This window comes from Pristiophorus japonicus, chromosome 8 (assembly GCF_044704955.1).
Source record: "Pristiophorus japonicus isolate sPriJap1 chromosome 8, sPriJap1.hap1, whole genome shotgun sequence".
Classification (NCBI taxonomy): domain Eukaryota; kingdom Metazoa; phylum Chordata; class Chondrichthyes; family Pristiophoridae; genus Pristiophorus; species Pristiophorus japonicus.
The window spans coordinates 64,307,414-64,326,779 of record NC_091984.1 but is presented as its reverse complement, the minus strand read 5'-3'; the positions used below and the strand labels follow the sequence as shown (position 1 = coordinate 64,326,779).

General features: G+C 43.1%; 1 protein-coding gene across 4 annotated transcripts in view; it reads left to right on the top strand.

Annotated features, from left to right (window-relative positions):
• The window catches only part of osbpl9 (oxysterol binding protein-like 9), a 238,513-nt gene that overhangs the window by 122,347 nt on the left and 96,800 nt on the right, over window positions 1-19,366 (top strand). For all 4 annotated transcript variants that reach the window (XM_070886876.1, XM_070886877.1, XM_070886875.1 and 1 more), the window contains 4 exons: window positions 1,514-1,609; window positions 11,102-11,149; window positions 17,665-17,694; window positions 17,826-17,876. In XM_070886876.1, coding sequence (XP_070742977.1) covers window positions 1,514-1,609; window positions 11,102-11,149; window positions 17,665-17,694; window positions 17,826-17,876 — 225 coding nt within the window. The remainder of the gene's footprint in view (window positions 1-1,513; window positions 1,610-11,101; window positions 11,150-17,664; window positions 17,695-17,825; window positions 17,877-19,366) is intronic.

Below are 19,366 nucleotides of genomic sequence, written 5' to 3'. Positions count from 1 at the left end.
TTGGTCTCTTAATCTGAGGAAGGACGTTCTTGCTATTGAGGGAGTGCAGCAAAGGTTCACCAGACTGATTCCTGGGATGGCGGGACTGACATATGAGGAGAGACTGGATCGACTAGGCCTGTATTCACTGGAGTTCAGAAGAATGAAAGGGGATCTCATAGAAACATATAAAATTCTGCCAGGACGGGACTGGACAGGTTAGATGCAGGAAGAATGTTCCCGATGTTGGAGAAGTCCAGAACCAGGGGTCACAGTCTCAGAATAAGGGTTGTAAGCCATTTCGGACCGAGATGAGGAGAAACTTCTTCACTCAGAGAGTTGTTAACCTCTGGAATTCTTTACCGCAGAGAGTTGTTGATGCAAGTTCGTTAGATATATTCAAGAGGGCGTTAGATATGGCCCTGACGGCTAAAGGGATCAAGGGGTATGGAGAGAAAGCAGGAAAGGGGTACTGAGGTGAATGATCAGCCATGATCTTATTGAATGGTGGTGTAGGCTCGAAGGGCTGAATGGCCTACTCCTGCACCTATTTTCTATGTTTTTATGTTTGTTTACACATGTAAATAATTTTTGACAGACACATGTTTTTAATGTTGTATGCGATGAGAGTTGTCTCTTATTTTGATGGTAATCTCCAAATGTCTATTCTCTAATTAGATTTATGCATTAAATATTGTTTGATTTGATTTGGAAACTATGAACACACTCGTCTGTTAATTTGAAGTTGCATGAATGGAGTTGAAAGCCAGTCTTGTGGAAGAGGCGGGCACTTATTTAAAGCTTTTGGTTTGGTGAAACTGGGAATTTCTGTTGCACGGTAGAGTGTGCTGGAGATTAAAATGTAGTCTGAATTCATTCCACAACAACAAGAACTTTGTTCTTGTCAATTTGACAGATATTTAAACTAAATCAAAGGTTATGATTACTACGGGTGTTCCCTTTTTGTTAAACTTGTTGTACTTTTAGTATTAAGCTGTTTTAGACTGTAAACTACTAGCCGCTCTGGTAATATCCACCATTTCAAAGATAATTTGGTAACATGAAGTGACACTACACTAAATCCATTAAGCAGATAACTGCTTGTGGAGTAATTGTTGGCCTTTGGGATTCATCTCTGAAAGGGCAGAGAATAGAAAATAGGCACAGCTTCTCGAATAAACTGGATGAAGGTCTGCTGACAGGAACAGCTATTCACATGTTGAGAGACAACATGGCATTAAAAGCTCAAAGCTGTAGCACTACTGTTTTCATTCATTTTAATACTTTCCATCTAATTTGGATTAATTTTGTGTTGATTATATTGATGTACAGGTAATAAATAGAGTGCTATGCAGTAGTAAATCCACTTCTAATGTAACTCATATTTTCAGTTGTTTGCTTGAGCACCTTGTGCATAAGAATGCGGTGTGTTGTTGGTATGGAGAATTTTATATTGCAGACCAGTTAAGCCGCATGTTTCCTTCCAATTGCCAAAAGATGCCTCACCACTCACTTTAACTACTTATCTTCACAGGGTGTTGAAACGGGATTTGTTCCAAGTGTTCAAGATTTTGACAAAAAGCTTGCTGAAGCTGATGCCTATTTACAGATTTTAATTGATCAACTGAAGGTAATGGAACCCAATTTATTCTATAACTTTTGATAGGTTGGGTGAGTTTGCGATAAGTCCACTGTAATTCTACATACAAAGCATAATTGCCTAACTATTATCGGTCATTTAGTCAGCTTGGACCAATCGGATTCTAAAACCAAAATTGAAAACCTGCCATAGCAGTTTCCTGCCAATTTTGCTATAGATAGCCCCAGAAACAATTAAAAAAAAAGAGCTGCGAACTCTAAAACCTCTCGCCTTACAGCTCTGTATGAAATCCCATGACTATCGGCATCGAACCCCACTGGCTGTCTGCTTCCTTCATGCCTCAGGGACACCTGGTCCCTCCCAGTCTGAATCTTGGCCTGTTCATCCGTGCCTTTGTTTCCGCAGTGCCTTGACCTATCAGCTTTTCTATCTTGGGCATTCCTGTTGGTGGCAGTGACCTGCTGCTCCAGTGGACATTTTAAGGAGCCTCAAAGGCTTTCTCAATATTGAATCCAATAAGTGAGCTAATAGAAACATAGAAACTAGGTGCAGGAGTAGGCCATTCAGCCCTTCGAGCCTGCATCACCATTCAATATGATCATGGTTGATCATGCAACTTCAGTACCCCATTCCAGCTTTCTCTCCATACCCCTTGATCCCTTTAGCCGTAAGGGCCACATCGAACTCCCTTTTGAATATATCTAACGAACTGGCCTCAACAACTTTCTGTGGTAGAGAATTCCACAGGTTCACAATTCTCTGAGTGAAGAAGTTTCTCCTCATCTCGGTCCTAAATGGCTTACCCCTTATCCTTAGGCTGTGACCCCTGGTTCTGGACTTCCCCAACATCAGGAACATTCTTCCTGCATCTAACCTGTCCAATCCCGTCAGAACTTTATATGTTTCTATGAGATCCCCTCTCATTCTTCTAAATTCCAGTGAATATAAGCCTAGTCGATCCAGTCTTTCTTCATATGTCAGTCCTGCCATCCCGGGAATCAGTCTGGTGAACCATCGCTGCACTCCCTCAATAGCAAGAATGTCTTTCCTCAGATTAGGAGACCAAAACTGTACACAATATTCAAGCTGTGTCCTCACCAAGGCCCTGTACAACTGCAGCAAGACTTCCCTGCTCCTATACTCAAATCCTCTCGCTATGAAGGCCAACATGCCATTTGCCTTCTTCACTGCCTGCTGTACCTGCATGCCAACCTTCAATGACTGGTCACTCTTCCCCACGGGGCCTCGCGCAACAAGATTGCTAATTAATCCTCTTTCATTACACATCACCCAGACTAGGGTGGCCTGCTCTCTCGTTAGTTCCTCGACATATTGGTCTCGAAAACCATTCCTTATAAATTCCAGGGAGCCCTCCTCCACCGTGTTGCTACCAGTTTGGTTAGCCCAATCTATATGTAGATTAAAGTCACCCATGATAACTGCTGTACCTTTACTGCACGCATCCCTAATTTCCTGTTTGATGCCATCCCCAACCTCACTACAACTGTTTGGTGGTCTGTACACAACTTCCACTAGCGTTTTCTGCCCTTTGGTGTTCCGCAGCTCTACCCGTACAGATTCGACATCATCCAAGCTAATGTCCTTCCTTACTATTGCATTAATTTCCTCTTTAACCAGCAATGCCACCCCACCTCCTTTCCTTTCTGTCTATCCTTCCTGAATATTGAATACTCCTGGATGTTGAGTTCCCAGCCTTCACCCTGGAGACATGTCTCCGTAATCCCAATTACATCATATCCGATAACAGCTGTCTGCGCAGTTAATTCATCCATCTTCCTGAACGCAGCTCCCGTGCTTCTTTAAAACAAAAATGCTCAAAAACCAACATGACTTCCCGAATCAATTGATGTGCCAGACCTCACAATGAAGAAGCCTATGTGGCCACTGAAGCTCCAGTCCCCTATTCTGCAGTACAGGTGCAGCGTCGAGAATCTGGAACCCTCGGGACCGAGGCCGTTCTGGATTCTGGGCCTTTCCGGACTTTCGATCGTCTTTCTGACGTCACGAATCCAGAAACACCCGAGCCCAGGTTCGTGGATTTTCTGGATTTCGGGACGTCAAAGTCGGGCAGGGGTGGGAGCTCCCTGCCGAGGAGCTGTTCGGGTGGGGCCCCGCCCCGGAGGAGCTGTTCGGGTGGGGCCCCGCCCCGGAGGAGCTGTTCGGGTGGGGCCCCGCCCCGGAGGAGCTGTTCGGGCGGGGCCCCGCCCCGGAGGAGCTGTTCGGGCGGGGCCCCGCCCCGGAGGAGCTGTTCGGGCGGGGCCCCGCCCCGGAGGAGCTGTTCGGGCGGGGTCCCGCCTCGGAGGAGCTGTTCGGGCGGGGCCCCGCCTCGGAGGAGCTGTTCGGGCGGGGCCCCGCCCCGGAGGAGCTGTTCGGGCGGGGCCCCGCCCCGGAGGAGCTGTTCGGGCGGGGCCCCGCCCCGGAGGAGCTGTTCGGGTGGGGCCCCGCCCCGGAGGAGCTGTTCGGGCGGGTCGCCGGCCAGCAAGGAGGCTCTGAGCTAATGGCTGCGGCGGCAAGGTAAGGACAGCGGTGGCGGGGCCCCGAGGTCGGCACGGTCGGCGAGTCCGGATTCCGGAACATTTTATGGATTCCGGACGACCCTGCCACCGATCGGTCCGGATTCCGAAACTCCGGATTTTCGACGCTGCACTTGTACTGGCACCACAATCAACATGGAGGAGATCTACCAGTGCATTATTGAGGATATTGATGGATCTCCTGGGGCATTGCACATTGGGAGTTGAGACCATGTAATCTTCAGGTGAAGCGGAGCTAGTGTGGGAGATAATTGGACCAGGGCACCCAGACGTAAGTTTTTTTAATAAGTTACATTGATTTCCTGTGATGTTGCACAGAGAGTGAAGACTAATTGCAAGATTCAGGTAAAGCAGGGTTAGAAGGCACGGGGACAATTGAACCAAGGCAAGCAGATGTGTGTGCATGTACATATAGGTGATTCAGGTAACCCTGCAAGCCTGAGGGACAGAAGACCTAAATTAGTATTATTATGTCTTATGAAAGATGAAGTATTTGTGTTCCTCCTCAGTTGCTATGGTTATATCTGACTCAATGCTGGAAACACATCAAAAGACTTTGACGTATCAATGCATGCTGGTTCACCATGCAAATATACAGTGAAAGCTGCTGTTTACATGACTTTTAACATAGAACAGGCGTAGTAACTATCAAGGGTAAACGTGGATGCTTTTATAATGGTTTTTCTCATTGAGATCAGATGTCATAGAAGTTTTTTTAATGCATTTTGGAATGCAATGGGGTGACTCACCGAATAATCGGATAATTTTAATAAGGTGGACAGTTAGCTTTGGGTGAGTGGTGATATTTTCATGATTGGTTCTTGAAATCTTATTGGTTGATTGGGTTGATTTTAACAGTTTTTTGGGTGTCAATGTATTTGTGGATGGGTGGGGGGGGAGACCTAAAAGGGAGTTTGGGCGGGACGTCATTCCTGGGCAGACGAACAAACATTCAACTGTAGGAAGGTGGGATGGAAGAGGGGCGAAGGGGACTGGAGCAATGAATGAGACAGAGAAAGGAAAAAGGGGGTCAGTGGCAGGGTCAGTCACCCTCTTTGATTCTGGTTTCTTCTCCATCTCTTTTGTTTCTTTCTTTCTGGCGCATTTTTTTTAAATGACTTTTTTCCCTCTCCATCTCTCTATTCGCTTTCTCCCCCTCTCTGCTCAGGGGGAAGAGAAAGAAAGAGAATAGAAAGAAGGGAGTACAGAGTGAGAGTGAGGTTTAGAGAACACAAAGAAAAACTTACAACAGTGTGTAATCAGAACATTGTAATTTCTCTCACACATGGCTTTTTGCAACTATAGATGATTTTACATTAAAGTTTTTGAATTTCATGCTTTTGTTTTTCCAACATCATCGAGGCCTTCAAGTAAAAAAACTAATGAGGCATTAAAACACACAAAAGACAATTTACTAGATAAACTTCATCATGTTGTTGTGAACTATGTAATTCTTCAATTTTAAGGTTTTGTTTAAACCCTTATTTTGGACATTAAAGTTTTATCTATTGACTATACAATGGTGGTTCAAAAAAATTCAGAAAGCATTTTGAATGATTTGTGAGAGCCTAATGGCTAGATTTGCTCAGTCACGGGTAATATATTCCGTGTAAAATAAAAGTTGTTGCAGGTCAACAGTGTGACACCGTTAACATTAAAAGGATCCATCGCAAAGCTACCTACAGGATTAATGGGCACTGCATGTACTTATAATGAATTTTCAGTGAAATACACATACATTGTGTCTTGGTGTGTGCGTGCATGTGCATGTCTGCTTCTGCCTGCCCCCAATCCCCCCAATCCCCCACAGTTACTCTCTGCCTCTGACCTCAGCCAGCTTTGGCCATGGACCCAATGTGGCTTGCCTGCCACTAGCCCTGCAGTAGCCCATGTGGGCCCCCAGTCCAAGCCTCCGCTCTACTGCTCTCTCTCTCTCTATGCAGGGAGACAAAGGGAAGTAAAATGGGGGCAGAAACAAAAGATAGAAAGAAGAAAAGTAAAAGTGGAGGGCAGAGAAACCCAAGTCAAAAATCAAAAAGGACCACATTACAGCAAAAATTCTAAAGGGACAAAGTGTGTTAAAAAGACAAGCCTTGAATGCTCTGTGCCTCAATGCAAGGAGTATTCGTAATAAGGCGGACAAATTAACTGCGCAGGCAGCTATTAACTAATATGATATGATTGGGATTACGGAGACATGGCTCCAGGGTGACCAAGGCTGGGAATTCAAAATTCAGGAAGGATAGACAGAAAGGAAAAGGAGGTGGGATAGCATTGCTGGTTAAAGAGGAAGTTAACGCAATAGTAAGGAAGGGCATTAGCTTGGATGATGTGGAATCTGTATGGGTAGAGCTGCGGAATACCAAAGGGCAGAAAATGCAAGTGGGAGTTGTGTACAGACCACCAAACAGTAATAGTGAGGTTGGGGACAGCATCAAACAAGAAATTAGGAATGCGTGCAATAAAGGTACAGCAGTTATCATGGGCGGCTTTAATCTACATATAGATTGGGCTAACCAAACTGGTAGCAATATGGTGGAGGAGGATTTCCTGGAGTGTATTAGGGATGGTTTTCTAGACCAATATGTCGAGGAACCAACTAGAGGGCTGGCCATTCTAGACTGGGTGATGTGTAATGAGAAAGGACTAATGAGCAATCTTGTTGTGCGAGGCCCCTTGGGGAAGAGTGACCATAATATGGTAGAATTCTTTATTAAGATGGAGAGTGACACAGTTAATTCAGAGACTAGGGTCCTGAACTTAAGGAAAGGTAACTTCGATGGTATGAGACGTGAATTGGCTAGAATAGACTGGCGAATGATACTTAAAGGGTTGACGGTGGATAGGCAATGGCAAACATTTAAAGATCACATGGATGAACTTCAACAACTGTACATCCCTGTCTGGAGTAAAAACAAAACTGGGAAGCTGGCTCCAACCATGGCTAACAAGGGAAATTAGGGATAGTGTTAAATCCAAGGAAGAGGCATATACATTGGCCAGAAAAAGCAGCAAACCTGAGGACTGGGAGAAATTTAGAATTCAGCAGAGGAGGACAAAGGGTTTAATTAGGAGGGGGAAAATAGAGTATAAGAGGAAGCTTGCTGGGAACATAAAAACTGACTGCAAAAGCTTCTATAGATATGTGAAGAGAAAAAGATAAGTGAAGATAAACGTAGGTCCCTCGCAGCGAGAATCAGGTGAATTTATAGTGGGGAGCAAAGAAATGGCAGACCAATTAAACATAGAAACATAGAAAATAGGTGCAGGAGTAGGCCATTTGGCCCTTCGAGCATGCACCACCATTCAATACGATCATGGCTGATCATCACCTCAGTACCCCTTTCCTGCTTTCTCTCCATACCCATTGATCCCTTTAGCCATAAGGGCCATATCTAACTCCCTCTTGAATATATCCAATGAACTGGCATCAACAACTCTCTGAACAAATACTTTGGTTCTGAAGCCACATATAACCACCTGGAAATACTAGAGGACCGAGGGTCTAGCGAGAAGGAGGAACGGAAGGAAATCTTTATTAGTCAGGAAATTGTGTTAGGGAAATTGATGGGATTGAAGGCCGATAAATCCCCAGGGCCTGATAGTCTGCATCCCAGAATACTTAAGGAAGTGGCCCTAGAAATAATGGATGCATTGGTGATCATTTTCCAACAGTCTTATCGACTCTGGATCAGTTCCTATGGACTGGAGGGTAGCTAATGTAACCCCACTTTTTAAAAAAGGAAGGAGGGAGAAAATGGGGAATTATAGACCGGTTAGCTTGATATCAGTAGTGGGGAAAATGTTGGAATCAATTATTAAAGATGAAATAGCAGCACATTTGGAAAGCAGTGACAGGATCGGTCCAAGTCAGCATGGATTTATGAACGGGAAATCATACTTGACAAATCTTCTAAAAATTTTTGAGGATGTAACTAGTAGAGTGGACAAGGGAGAACCAGTGGGTGTGGTGTATTTGGACTTTCAAAAGGCTTTTGACAAGGTCCCACACAAGAGATTAGTGTGCAGAATTAAAGCACATGGTATTTGGGGATATTGTATTGAAGTGGATAGAGAACTGGTTGGCAGACAGGAAGCAGAGAGTAGGGATAAACGGGTCCTTCTCAGAATGGCAGGCAGTGACTAGTGGGGTGCAGCAGGGCTCAGTGCTGGGACCCCAGCTATTGACAATATACATCAATGATTTAGATGAAGCAATTGAGAGTAATATCTCCAAGTTTGCAGATGACACTAAACTGGGTGGCAGTGTGAGCTGTGAGGACGTTAAGACGCTGCAGAGTGACTTGGACAGATTAGGTGAGTGAGCAAATGCATGGCAGATGCAGTATAATATGGATAAATGTGAGGTTATCCACTTTGGTGGCAAATACACGAAGGCAGAATATTATCTGACTGGCGGCAGATTAGGAAAAGGGAAGGTGCAACGAGACCTGGGTGTCATGGTACATCAGTCATTGAAAGTTGGCATGCAGGTACAGCAGGCAGTGAAGAAGGCAAATGGCACGTTGGCCTTCATAGCTAGGGGATTTGAGTATAGGAGCAGGGAGATCTTAATGCAGTTGTACAGGGCCTTGGTTATTGTGTTCAGTTTTGGTCTCCTAATCTGAGGAAGGACGTTTTTGCTATTGAGGGAGTGCAGCGAAGGTTCACCAGATTGATTCCCAGGAAAGCGGGACTGACATATGAGGAGAGACTGGATCGCTGGGCCTGTATTCACTGAAGTTTAAAAGAATGAAAGGGGATCTCATAGAAACATAAAATTCTGACGGGACTGGACAGGTTAGATGCTGGAAGAGTGTTCTCGATGTTGGGGAAGTCCAGAACCAGCGGTCACAGCCTAAGGGTAAGGGGTAAGCCATTTAGCACCGAGATGAGGAGAAACCTCTTCACTCAGAGAGTTGTTAACCTGTGGACTTCTCTACCGCAGAGAGATGTTGATGCCAGTTCATTAGATATATTCAAGAGGGTGTTAGATATGGCCCTTACGGCTAAAGGGATCAAGGGGTATGGAGAGAAAGCAGGAAAGGGGTACTGAGGTGAATGATCAGCCCTGATCTTATTGAATGGTGGTGCAGGCTCAAAGGGCCGAATGGCCTACTCCTGCACCTATTTTCTATGTTTCTGTGTTTCTTCACCTTCCACTACCCATTCATCAAGATCGAGCCACCCTGCGCTCCCATAACACCTCCAGTGCTTAAAATTAAGTGTCCTTTGACTCGTCGTGAGCAATGCCACAGGAGATTAAAAATATTGTGCCAGTGCTCACTTCCTGTCACCTTTATGCATTATTAATTCCTATTTCCACATTTAAAATGGAAACTGCCTTAGTAAATTTGTCAAGCTGTAATTGCACCCCTGGGATTGTAGGTACTGCAGCAGCACCACTGGCAGTAGGGTGTAATTACAATTTGACAAGGTTATATAGGCAGTTTCCATTATAAATATAAAGATAGGGATTTATAATAAGAGTGACTATTTGTACTGTCCTTTTTCTGTCCTTTTGCACCTGTGTCCTCTGGACTCTGCCCCTGATGCCTCCCGCCCGGAAGTGAGGCTCCGTAATTGACCTCGTTGTTCCTCCGAGCCTGCGAGGGCCGGGGAGGGGCGCGGGGTGGGCGGGGGGGGGGGGGGGGGTGTGGAGGAGAGAGGCGGGCGGCGGGGAGGAGAGAGAAGCGGACGGGTGAGAGAGGGGGAGGCGGGGAGAGATGTGGCTGGGGGCGGCGGTGTGGAAGAGAGAGGCGGGGGGGTGGGAGGAGAGAGAGAGAGAGAGAGAGAGAGAGAGATGACGGGCGGGGGAGAGAGAGAGAGAGAGAGAGAGAGAGAGACGGGGACTGGGGGGAGAGAGAGAAAGATGGGGGGGCGGGTGAGGGGAGAGAGAGAGGAAGCGGGAGAGGGAATCGAAAGGGAGAGAGGGAACTCCAGGAAGATGGATCACGTTCTTCCAACTCCCTTTACACCGACACCAATTTCTCCGAAATCTTGTAGCGTGTGTTACAAGGGACATTGTTGGAGTGGATGAAATCCAGAAGTCATGATACTGTCACTATTCACTTCATATCCAATAAACCTGTTAATAATCTGTGACTCACACACAATGTCCCATCTGTGGCGACTACGGCTGGGGGAGGCATGCACCTGCGCTGGGGTAAGGGACTTCGGCTGGAACTTGGGAGGAGTTTGCTGGATTGGTGGAGATCTATCTTCTCTGGCTTCTGAAGTCAGAATGGATCGAATGATACTTTGCAAAGTGAGCCAGAACTTGGGCTGGGCGGTTCCAATTACACATTCCAGAAAAACCTCTGGATGTGGCTTATCCTCCAAGGGGATCAATCAGTTATCAGGTCATGTGATAATGGAGAGCCAATGAGAAACAATGTGGCCATTTTGACAATACAAATAACTGCTTCCATTTATAATGGGAAAAGCACAAAGTGTGACAAAAACAGACAAATGTAAGATTTTTGTAATCTGTTAGTCTAGATACCACTTTAAAGGGTAAATTATCTTGCATTACTGATTATATTTATTGTTCTTCGGCTTTCTCATTTTCAATATTTATTTTATTCTGGTTTTGTTTTATTTAAAAATCATTAAAAATGGAAAGCCTAATTGTACTGTATGTGTTTACAGATTCAAATAAATTCTATTTTGCCAAAATTTTTGTAAATTTACTTTTATACAATTATCAGAAGTTTTTTGCCAGACAGAATCAGCTCTACGTTATTGAAACTATTGTTGATGTCTGTACATTGTGAAGAAATTGTTCAGCGATGTGATTCTGAAACAGACTGACTGAGTATTAAGGGCTGGTCTGTGCTGAGTTAACTTGGACAAAGACGAGAAGGACATTCAATGGGTCTGACTGCATCTATGCTGGCGAGGGGGAAAATCAAATTGATGTAGTTCTGTTCGAATTGCTCATATGCTTTTTTTTCCATATTTTCAGTTGTTTGATGAAAAAGTCAAAACTTGTAACGATGATGAACAGAGACGGGTAAGTGTGACATTATCTATTATTATTTAATGTGGCAAACCTTAAATTTCATATGTCTAACTTTTTGTAAAAATAAAATCCAAAAACAAATGTACAGTAAGTTGCTTTAGACAATGATTTCCAGACTACTATATTCACTTTAATCAGATCCATTAATCAAGCAGATCAGAAAGGAGAATAAATGCAGTTTTATTGTTACATTGGATAATTGTCGTCAATGAGCGAAGACAAAGGATTTTGACAAGTGGGGAATGCCTACTTGTCCACACTACGCTGTTGTTCCAAAACATTTTTTTAAGAAGTGTTCTTCCTCAAAATGAAATAATGCAAATATATTTGAGCTATGTGGTGAACCTGGATACAAGTTCAAACTCTTCATTTCCATTCCAACTGCACGTAATTGATGTAATTGGTTCCCATAACTTTTTCAACCTAATATTTCTGCCAGTTTTCACCTCTTCTCCCCTGAAATTGTTTGACTCCACTCTGGGCTTTGGTTCCAAAGGCACCAGGCGCTCTGCATACCTCATCCGAATGGCATTCCTCATGTGTTAATGTAGACAGTGAATGACAGCAGCTTATTTGATCAGCCAAACCCATCTAAGTGGCCACGTGATGCACTTTGAGCAGGAGTCACTGGACAGTGATTAGCAGTGTGAGCTTTGGCTGATGTTTCACTCCTTAATCTAAGGATGCTGAGGGCAATTGTAGTTTTTATGTCGTTTCTCTGGTTGTGACCAGATAATTCAGCACAGCCCAGGGATTGAAGGTCTAGAAATTGGCATCCTTAGTGCCTCCCGTTAACGCCTCGGGGGGTGGTGGGGGGAGGGGGGAGGGGGAGATAACTGGGCGCTAACGACTTACTGGGTGCGGCGAGATGAATGACTCCCGCTAACTTCGATGGAAGGTTTACGGCAGTGGTAGGATGCTGTGCCCCGATCTCCTTCGCCCGGAGATTGTGACATCATTGCCGTGCGCATCGTCCCAGTAACGCCCCGAATCTGAACTTCGGTCTGCCCCCGCAGCATCGCTGGGCAAAAACATCGGCAGCTGCAGGAGGCGTTGATCGGGTGGCCGGGCTCTTACGGGGCGAAAGTTAAAGGGGAGGTGGCCGAGGTAAGTACAATATTTCAAAAATTGTGCGCTTCAATTTTTTTGATTCCTCTTTGGCTGCATTCGATCAGCCCGGCACTCTGCTGGAGTGCATGGGGCTGATCGGGCTGGATCACAGCTGCCGTCGGGGACCAGCTCACTGATCCCAAAGCAGAGCCTGCAGCGATGGCCCTTCCTTTTAAGGGAGGGAAGGAGCCTCAGAACGCGGCAGCACTGCACGGCCCATTGTGCAACGTTGCACAGCTACCATTCTGCCTGCGTCCTATAGCGCTCTAGGAAGGATGTGGAATGCTTGATTTAGTGCTCCACTTCCTTTCTGGAGCACAAACACCACATTTTCTGAAAGCTGAAAGACATTAGTGCCTGGCACTAATTTTTTTAACTTTCAAAAGTTAGCGCCCCAAATGGGTCACTCCCGAATTTCTCCCCCTACCTCTTTGACCAAGCTTTTGGTCATCTGTCCTGATCACTTCTTTGGCTTGATGTCAAATTTTGATTAATAACACTCTTGTGAAGCACCTTGGGATATTTTGCTACGTTGAAAGCGCTGTATAAATACAAGTTGTTGGTGGTGGTGTTTGCAACTCCAGAATAAAGGACCTGCTGTTTATCCATCATTATGGGCTCAATTTTCCCCAAAGCTGTTTTTTGGCGTACTTGAAGAGTTACACCCATTTTTGGGGGGCCCCCAAGCACACCAAAAATAAATCATCCAAGTTATCCCATTTGAATTCTTCATTTTGGCGCCGCCTAACCTGTCGTTTAGTTTTGGGGATGGAGCCCAAGATCTGCACCAAAAAGATCAGGTTGCCATGGTAACCAGGGACACAATGCGGGCTAAGGCTGGAAAGTGAAACATACAGCCAGCTCACAGCAACCTGCACGAGCACATTACACATTGCAGCAACTTACCAAACACATTAAACATTGCAGCAACTTAAAGTCGCCCCCCCCCCCCCCCCCACCCCTCCCAATGCTGGTCCCTGCACTTATCCCAGGCCGAATGACCTCCCGGTCCCCGTTTCTATCCCTGACCAAATGGCCTCCCCCCTCCCAGTCACCGCTCCTATACCTGGCCGTATGGCCTCCCAGTCCCCGCTCCTATCCCAGGCCGAACAGTCTCCTCCCTCCCTGTCCTCACTCCTAACTATACCTGAAAGGCTCCCTTTCCCCCCCCCCCCATCCCTCTCCCACTCTCTCTTGCCTCTCCTGCTGCTGCTGTCCGGGCATCTGCTGCGCTGATTTACTTACCCGTGCCGATTTTCTTAACTCACCAGGTTTTTGTACAGAGACCACATACGCCGGAATAAGAAGAATTGGAGTAAATCGGAACTGGCCAAACTTGCCAAAATGGCCAGAATTGGCATTGGTGGCAGGTTACGCCCCTTATGCCTCAAAAAAAAACTAACTAACCTAAAAAAAATAGTAACTAACTGAGTTATGCTGGCGCACATTGATTGGGGAAACTTGTATTTTTTAACTTAGGTCAAAAAAAGCGACACGCGGCAAAAAAAAGGCGCAAATCACTGGAGAAAATTGAGCCCTTTGTCTGTATGTGAACATTAATCGTCACCCTAATAAATTACATGGCCTCTTTATTAAAATGAACATACTTCGAACAGTGTACCTATTCATTCACTTTTCTGTAAAATGCAATGTCACCTCCATAAAATCCAATGTTTGAGGGTGACCTGAGGTGGCTTTCTTTCAACACTTCAATCTACCAAGCCATACCACCTTTCCTTCCCTCCCCCCCCACTTCCAAGTATTGCTACTACATGCAGTTCCTACAACTTACCTCCTATCTACCTCGATCATCTTCTTTACCATCTACCTCTATCCTAACATTTAAAAGTATGAAAAAAGATCAAATGAACTACATAGCTAAATGAAGGGCATTGATTTGCTATTAGCCGATTGATATGCACATTATCATAGAATGTGAGCCCAAAAATATTAATAGTCCTACAATATGGTATTTTAATCACTAGATCAATAGTGCTGATAATATATTGGAATAAAAAAGCATATCCTCGAATAACTCAATGGGCTCAAAATTGGCCCACCCCTTTTTTCAGCGCACTCACCAGAGATGCGCCGACTTTGTGGGCTGAAAAGGTCACCGATAAAATCTCGCCCGATTCTGGCCGCTGTGTTGCCTCTCCCGGGGCTTGGCGCGGCGTGGCCAGTCGATTGGGGGCGGAGCTAGGGCCCTGCGCCAGAAACAGTGCCGGCAGTTCTCCACATGCGCGTTGGAGTGTGCGCGCATGCGCAGTAGCTCCTGCTCCCAGCCTGTGTGTGTGTGTGTGTGCTACAGTGTGGGACCCAATGCGTCCTGGGCCGAATGGCCTCCTGCACAGGCCGGACCGCTGCAGATGGCCACAACAAACAGGTTAGGGCAGGGAGAGTTTTGATCCCCGTTGGGGGTGGGGGGGGGTGATAACTGTGTAGCCAGTAATTTTAATGAGCTCACTCAAGACTTTCCTTAACCCTGTTGATGAAAATACTTTCCTAAGCAAGAAAATACTTTCAAATACATCATAATCAATTCTTGAACATTAAATTTAGTGGAATAATTTTGCTTGAATTTTCTAAATATTTAAAAGCATAAAACAAACAGTAAATTTCCTGGCTATATGGTATAAAGTATTTCTATGATGGTGGGTGAGCTTAGGCGGCTGGGAGAACATAAGAGCATAAGAATTACGAGCAAGAGGTACTTCTATTTTTTATTTGGATATTTTGAAAAAATTATGTAAATATGTTTTGTCTCTACTTTTATTTTTGTAATTTAAGCTTCCATGAATGCTTCTGTTGTACAGTAAATTAACTTTACAAAGTTTGTCATATGATGTCCTGTATAGCTGTTTGATCCTATTCACATTCTTCAGTCAAGCATTAAGTTTTGCTGGCCTCCGATGTACCTACCTGCGCTGATTTCTTAACTCTCCGCAAGAGTTTTCTGTGTGGCCACTTACGCTGGCCTAAGTTAATTTGGAGTAACTATTAGCTGTCCAAAGTGGCTTAAATGGCCAAAATGGGCGTAGGTGGCTGGTAACGCCCCCTTTTGAAAAAAACTAAACTAAACTCAAAAAATCCTAACTCACTTACACTGGCGCAAATTGAATGTGCAAAATGAGGATTTTTAAGATACTCTAGAAAAATCAAGTTGCTCCAAAAAAAACGGAGCAACTCCTGGTCAATTTTGAGCCCATTATGAGCGATAATACATGAGTGTGTGTGTGTGCTTTTATAGCCATTAGTCAATCTCCAATGGTGTTGTACTTGGGAGTGAAGCTAAATGTAACCTTCAGGTGAAGAAGAGTTAGGGGGTGGGGGATAATTGAGCTAAGGTGAGCAGATATAATACATTCCCCATTTTAAAGTCATACATTATTTCTTTATTTTTATATTTTAATTATATATTCCTATGTCCACCTCATTGGGAAGTGTCTGTTAACTTGTCATGCTGTAATTACATCTTCCTGTCAGTGATGGCACAGCAGCACATCCACTGGTGGAAGGATGTAATTACAGCATGACAAATTCACATGGGCTGCTTGAATTATAAATGAGGACATAGGAATTTAAAATGAATGCATGCAGACATAAGATTTTTTAATATATTACTAGTTGATCTCCCATGGTGTTGCATATAGTATGACAGAGAATATTGTCTCCCTCTTAGCAGTTTCTGCTGTCTTTGTGTTGCTGTTTCTCTGTGTCTCCTCTGCTTTTGTCCCTCTTTCTCTTCTCCTTCTGTCCATAACTCCCTTCCATTCTCTGTCCATTTCTTCTTTCCTTTCAGGTGGGAGGTGATAGGTGGTCTGGCATGATGTGGTGGGGAAAGGAGCTACCAATGGCTAAAGGTCGCACGGAGTGGGGCTGCCTGGGGAAATGTATTCCTCAGTGGCTCCTTTTCCAACCCCCTGCCCAATCACTCCTGCTTCTCGATCCCCTTTCTCTGGACCACTCTCTCTTGACCCTCACCTCTCTCTCTCTCTCTCTCTCTCTCTCTCTCTCTCTCTCTCTTTCTCTCGACTACCCTCACATCCTCTCTCTCAATCTTTACCCTCAGAAAATGTTTTCAAATACTGGTTATGTTTTGCAAGCAAATAGAAATTTCCTGTTGTCCCACTGCAGGATCAACAGTTCCACCTCCCACTGCAGTCAGACATTGGGGCTGATCTAGATAATAATGTATTTGTAATTAGAGCTCGCTTTATTTATTTTATTTATTTAATTTATTTATGTATGCACCTCTTTAGTGTTTTTTTCAGGGAGGAGGGGAGGGAAAGGGAAGTCCAATAAGAAAATGTACACGCGTGTTAATTGGCAATATTAAATGGTCCCAGTTTGGTCATTGAGAATCTATATGTAGTATCACTAGAAACCCTAAACAAAAATAAACAACTGTAATTCCTGATAGAGATGTACCGAGTAGTGGTAGTTAAATACCGCAATGCTACTCTGTTACATGTAAAACATATATACAATGAAAAATATATGTTAGAGAACTAAACATTTCCTACTCTTTCTTTTGCACACAGTATTGGTGTAATGCACTTGGGAGTAGTGTTGAATTTTCTTAAACAAACTATTTAGATCAACATTACAAAAATCTGCTTTTTTAAAATTCAGGGAAGCCAGAGTGGGGAAGATTTCTTCTGTGCATTATGTGAAGTGAAATAATAATGTTTGGAAAGGACATGCTAACTTATCGCATCAGGAGCTGACTGGCTAGAAAGGTGAAAAATCGCCCACGGTTCCTGCTCCCAATTGTTACCCTTTGACCTGTGCTGGCAGTTAGTTATAAGTGTGAATATCAGCTGAGGATACAATCAAACTCAGCCATGATGCTCCTAGTGAAATAGCTTGCCACTCACCATCTATATTTATACATGAATCATAGCCATTGGGCAAGTTTATGGAGGGCTACTATCATGGCACAGACCATAGATTAAACCTAGAATCTTCCGTGGTTTGTATGACTCAGAACCAACCAAGCCGTTGAGTGTGTTTCACCACTGAACCATCGGGGGAGCACATTGGTAATCTTCAACTGCAAGTACTCATCTTCTTTCCCATGGCTAGTGTTGGAATCAAAGTAACGTGATGTTTGTAACATAATATTCTTAAATTAGTAGGACTTGAGTAAGTCATCATGAATTATTCCATTTGACAAGCAGTGAAAATTTGTGCTTTAACTGCTTATTGCACTGGAATTTAATTTTTTAAATTATTTGTTTAAACTTTTGTTATTTGTAGACAGTGATGAGAAGGAAGTACTTGTAGTAATTTTCAATTTAGTATATCTATGGTAAATGATACCCGTCAATACAAAGTGAAATGTTTTAAAAAAATGTTGCTCTTTATTTACTATTTTCTTTCCTTTTTTGTAGAAAGTTGAAAACCTCAAAGAAGTAACAAATGTAAGTATATCCACGTGTTTTATTGATTAATTTGGTAATTAAAGCTAATTTAGTACAGCAGATTTGTTGTATTAAATTGTGAAAAATACTTTTAAACATTGCAGATTCTGCATTTTTTTAAATTTTTGCAGAGCATGGTTGAATCAATTAAACACTGTATAGTGTTACTGCAGATTGCCAAGGTAAGGAGGCAGCTAACAGCATAATTACCTTCATGTGCTTTGTTTTTAATATCTGGTTGCGTGCACTAAGGATTTTATTTGTGAAATGTCTTACAATGTTATTCTAATAAATTATTAAAAGATTATTTGGCATAACATTGTGAAGACCACTACAAAAGGTGAACTAGCAAATATTTGTTGTTGAATAGTGGCTCAATGGTCTATATTAATTCTAATTCTTCGCTTAATTGCTACCAGTTTCAAAAGCTGCTTGTTTATACTATTTCAATTTAAATATTATGTAATCTGTGTATTTTGTTGTACATCAAAAAAACAGTCACATTTCTTTATGGATTCTGTTTATCTTACACTATTGTAATAGTTAACGTTTATGAGGATTTTGAATTGATTACTTTAAAATATGTAGGGTCCGTACATGATATGCAACACTAGCGATAAATCCTATAAATGAGCATTCTGTGAATTCAAAATCAGATCAACTCTGAGACAAATGATTATTTAAAGACCCAGGCCTATAGTACACCTACTCTGTTCACAAATTAAGACCAAGGAGTGGTGATCTGTAAATCTGAAATGACCATGAATACATGTTACTGGCTGCATACAAGGGCCATACATTTAAACTATCAGTGACTATACTACAAAAATACTTAACAGCCTGTGAAACGCTTTTGGATGCCCTAAAGATGCGAAAAGCTCTATATATAAAATACAAGTTCTTTCCTTTCTTCCATTTCAGGTTCCAAATGAAAAAGCTAGTATAAAATGCTACTGTGCTTGTTTTACAATTCAGAGATGTCATTATTTCAAGAAAACAACAGAACACAACATTTTGAAGGTTTATTTCAACAACAGGCACATCTACACCACTAGCACAGGGCAGCTACCAGAAGCATTTAAAGGAAATGAATAACTACTGTATGAGTGCTTTCTAATTCTAATGCACCTACCATTTGGCCATTTTGAACTGTTTTTGTAGAGGTAATGGCCAGTTTATGGCAAGATGTTATTCTGAGATGAGAGGCATGGCTTTGGCAGTGACCATGAACTATAGACATGGCTGGTAAACAAAGAAGTCAGTGCTATTAATACAGTCTACTCCTTTTAATTGCAAATCGCTGAATTCACATATTTGATATTCAAATTTTTATAGTGCTTAATTCCCACTTTGCTGCATTATTTGTGTTGTTTAGTTCAAAATTATTGGATAATTCTTTTTTTTTTAGTGATTATTTGGGAACTGAGACTAAACAATTGTCCAATGGATTTGACTGAAGAACAATAATTGTAGACTTTGATAGTGTAATCTCATTATTTAACAGTATCATGTAGGGCTTTCTATTATATGTTTGTATAATGTTGCCTATTAGAATTGGAGGGTATTTTTCCTGCATGGTCTCATATGCTCTACTAATAACTTTTGCAGTTGTCTGCATATTTGTTTAAATGCAAGCTTTATTAAATTAAATTTGTAATATCTTATCACCAGA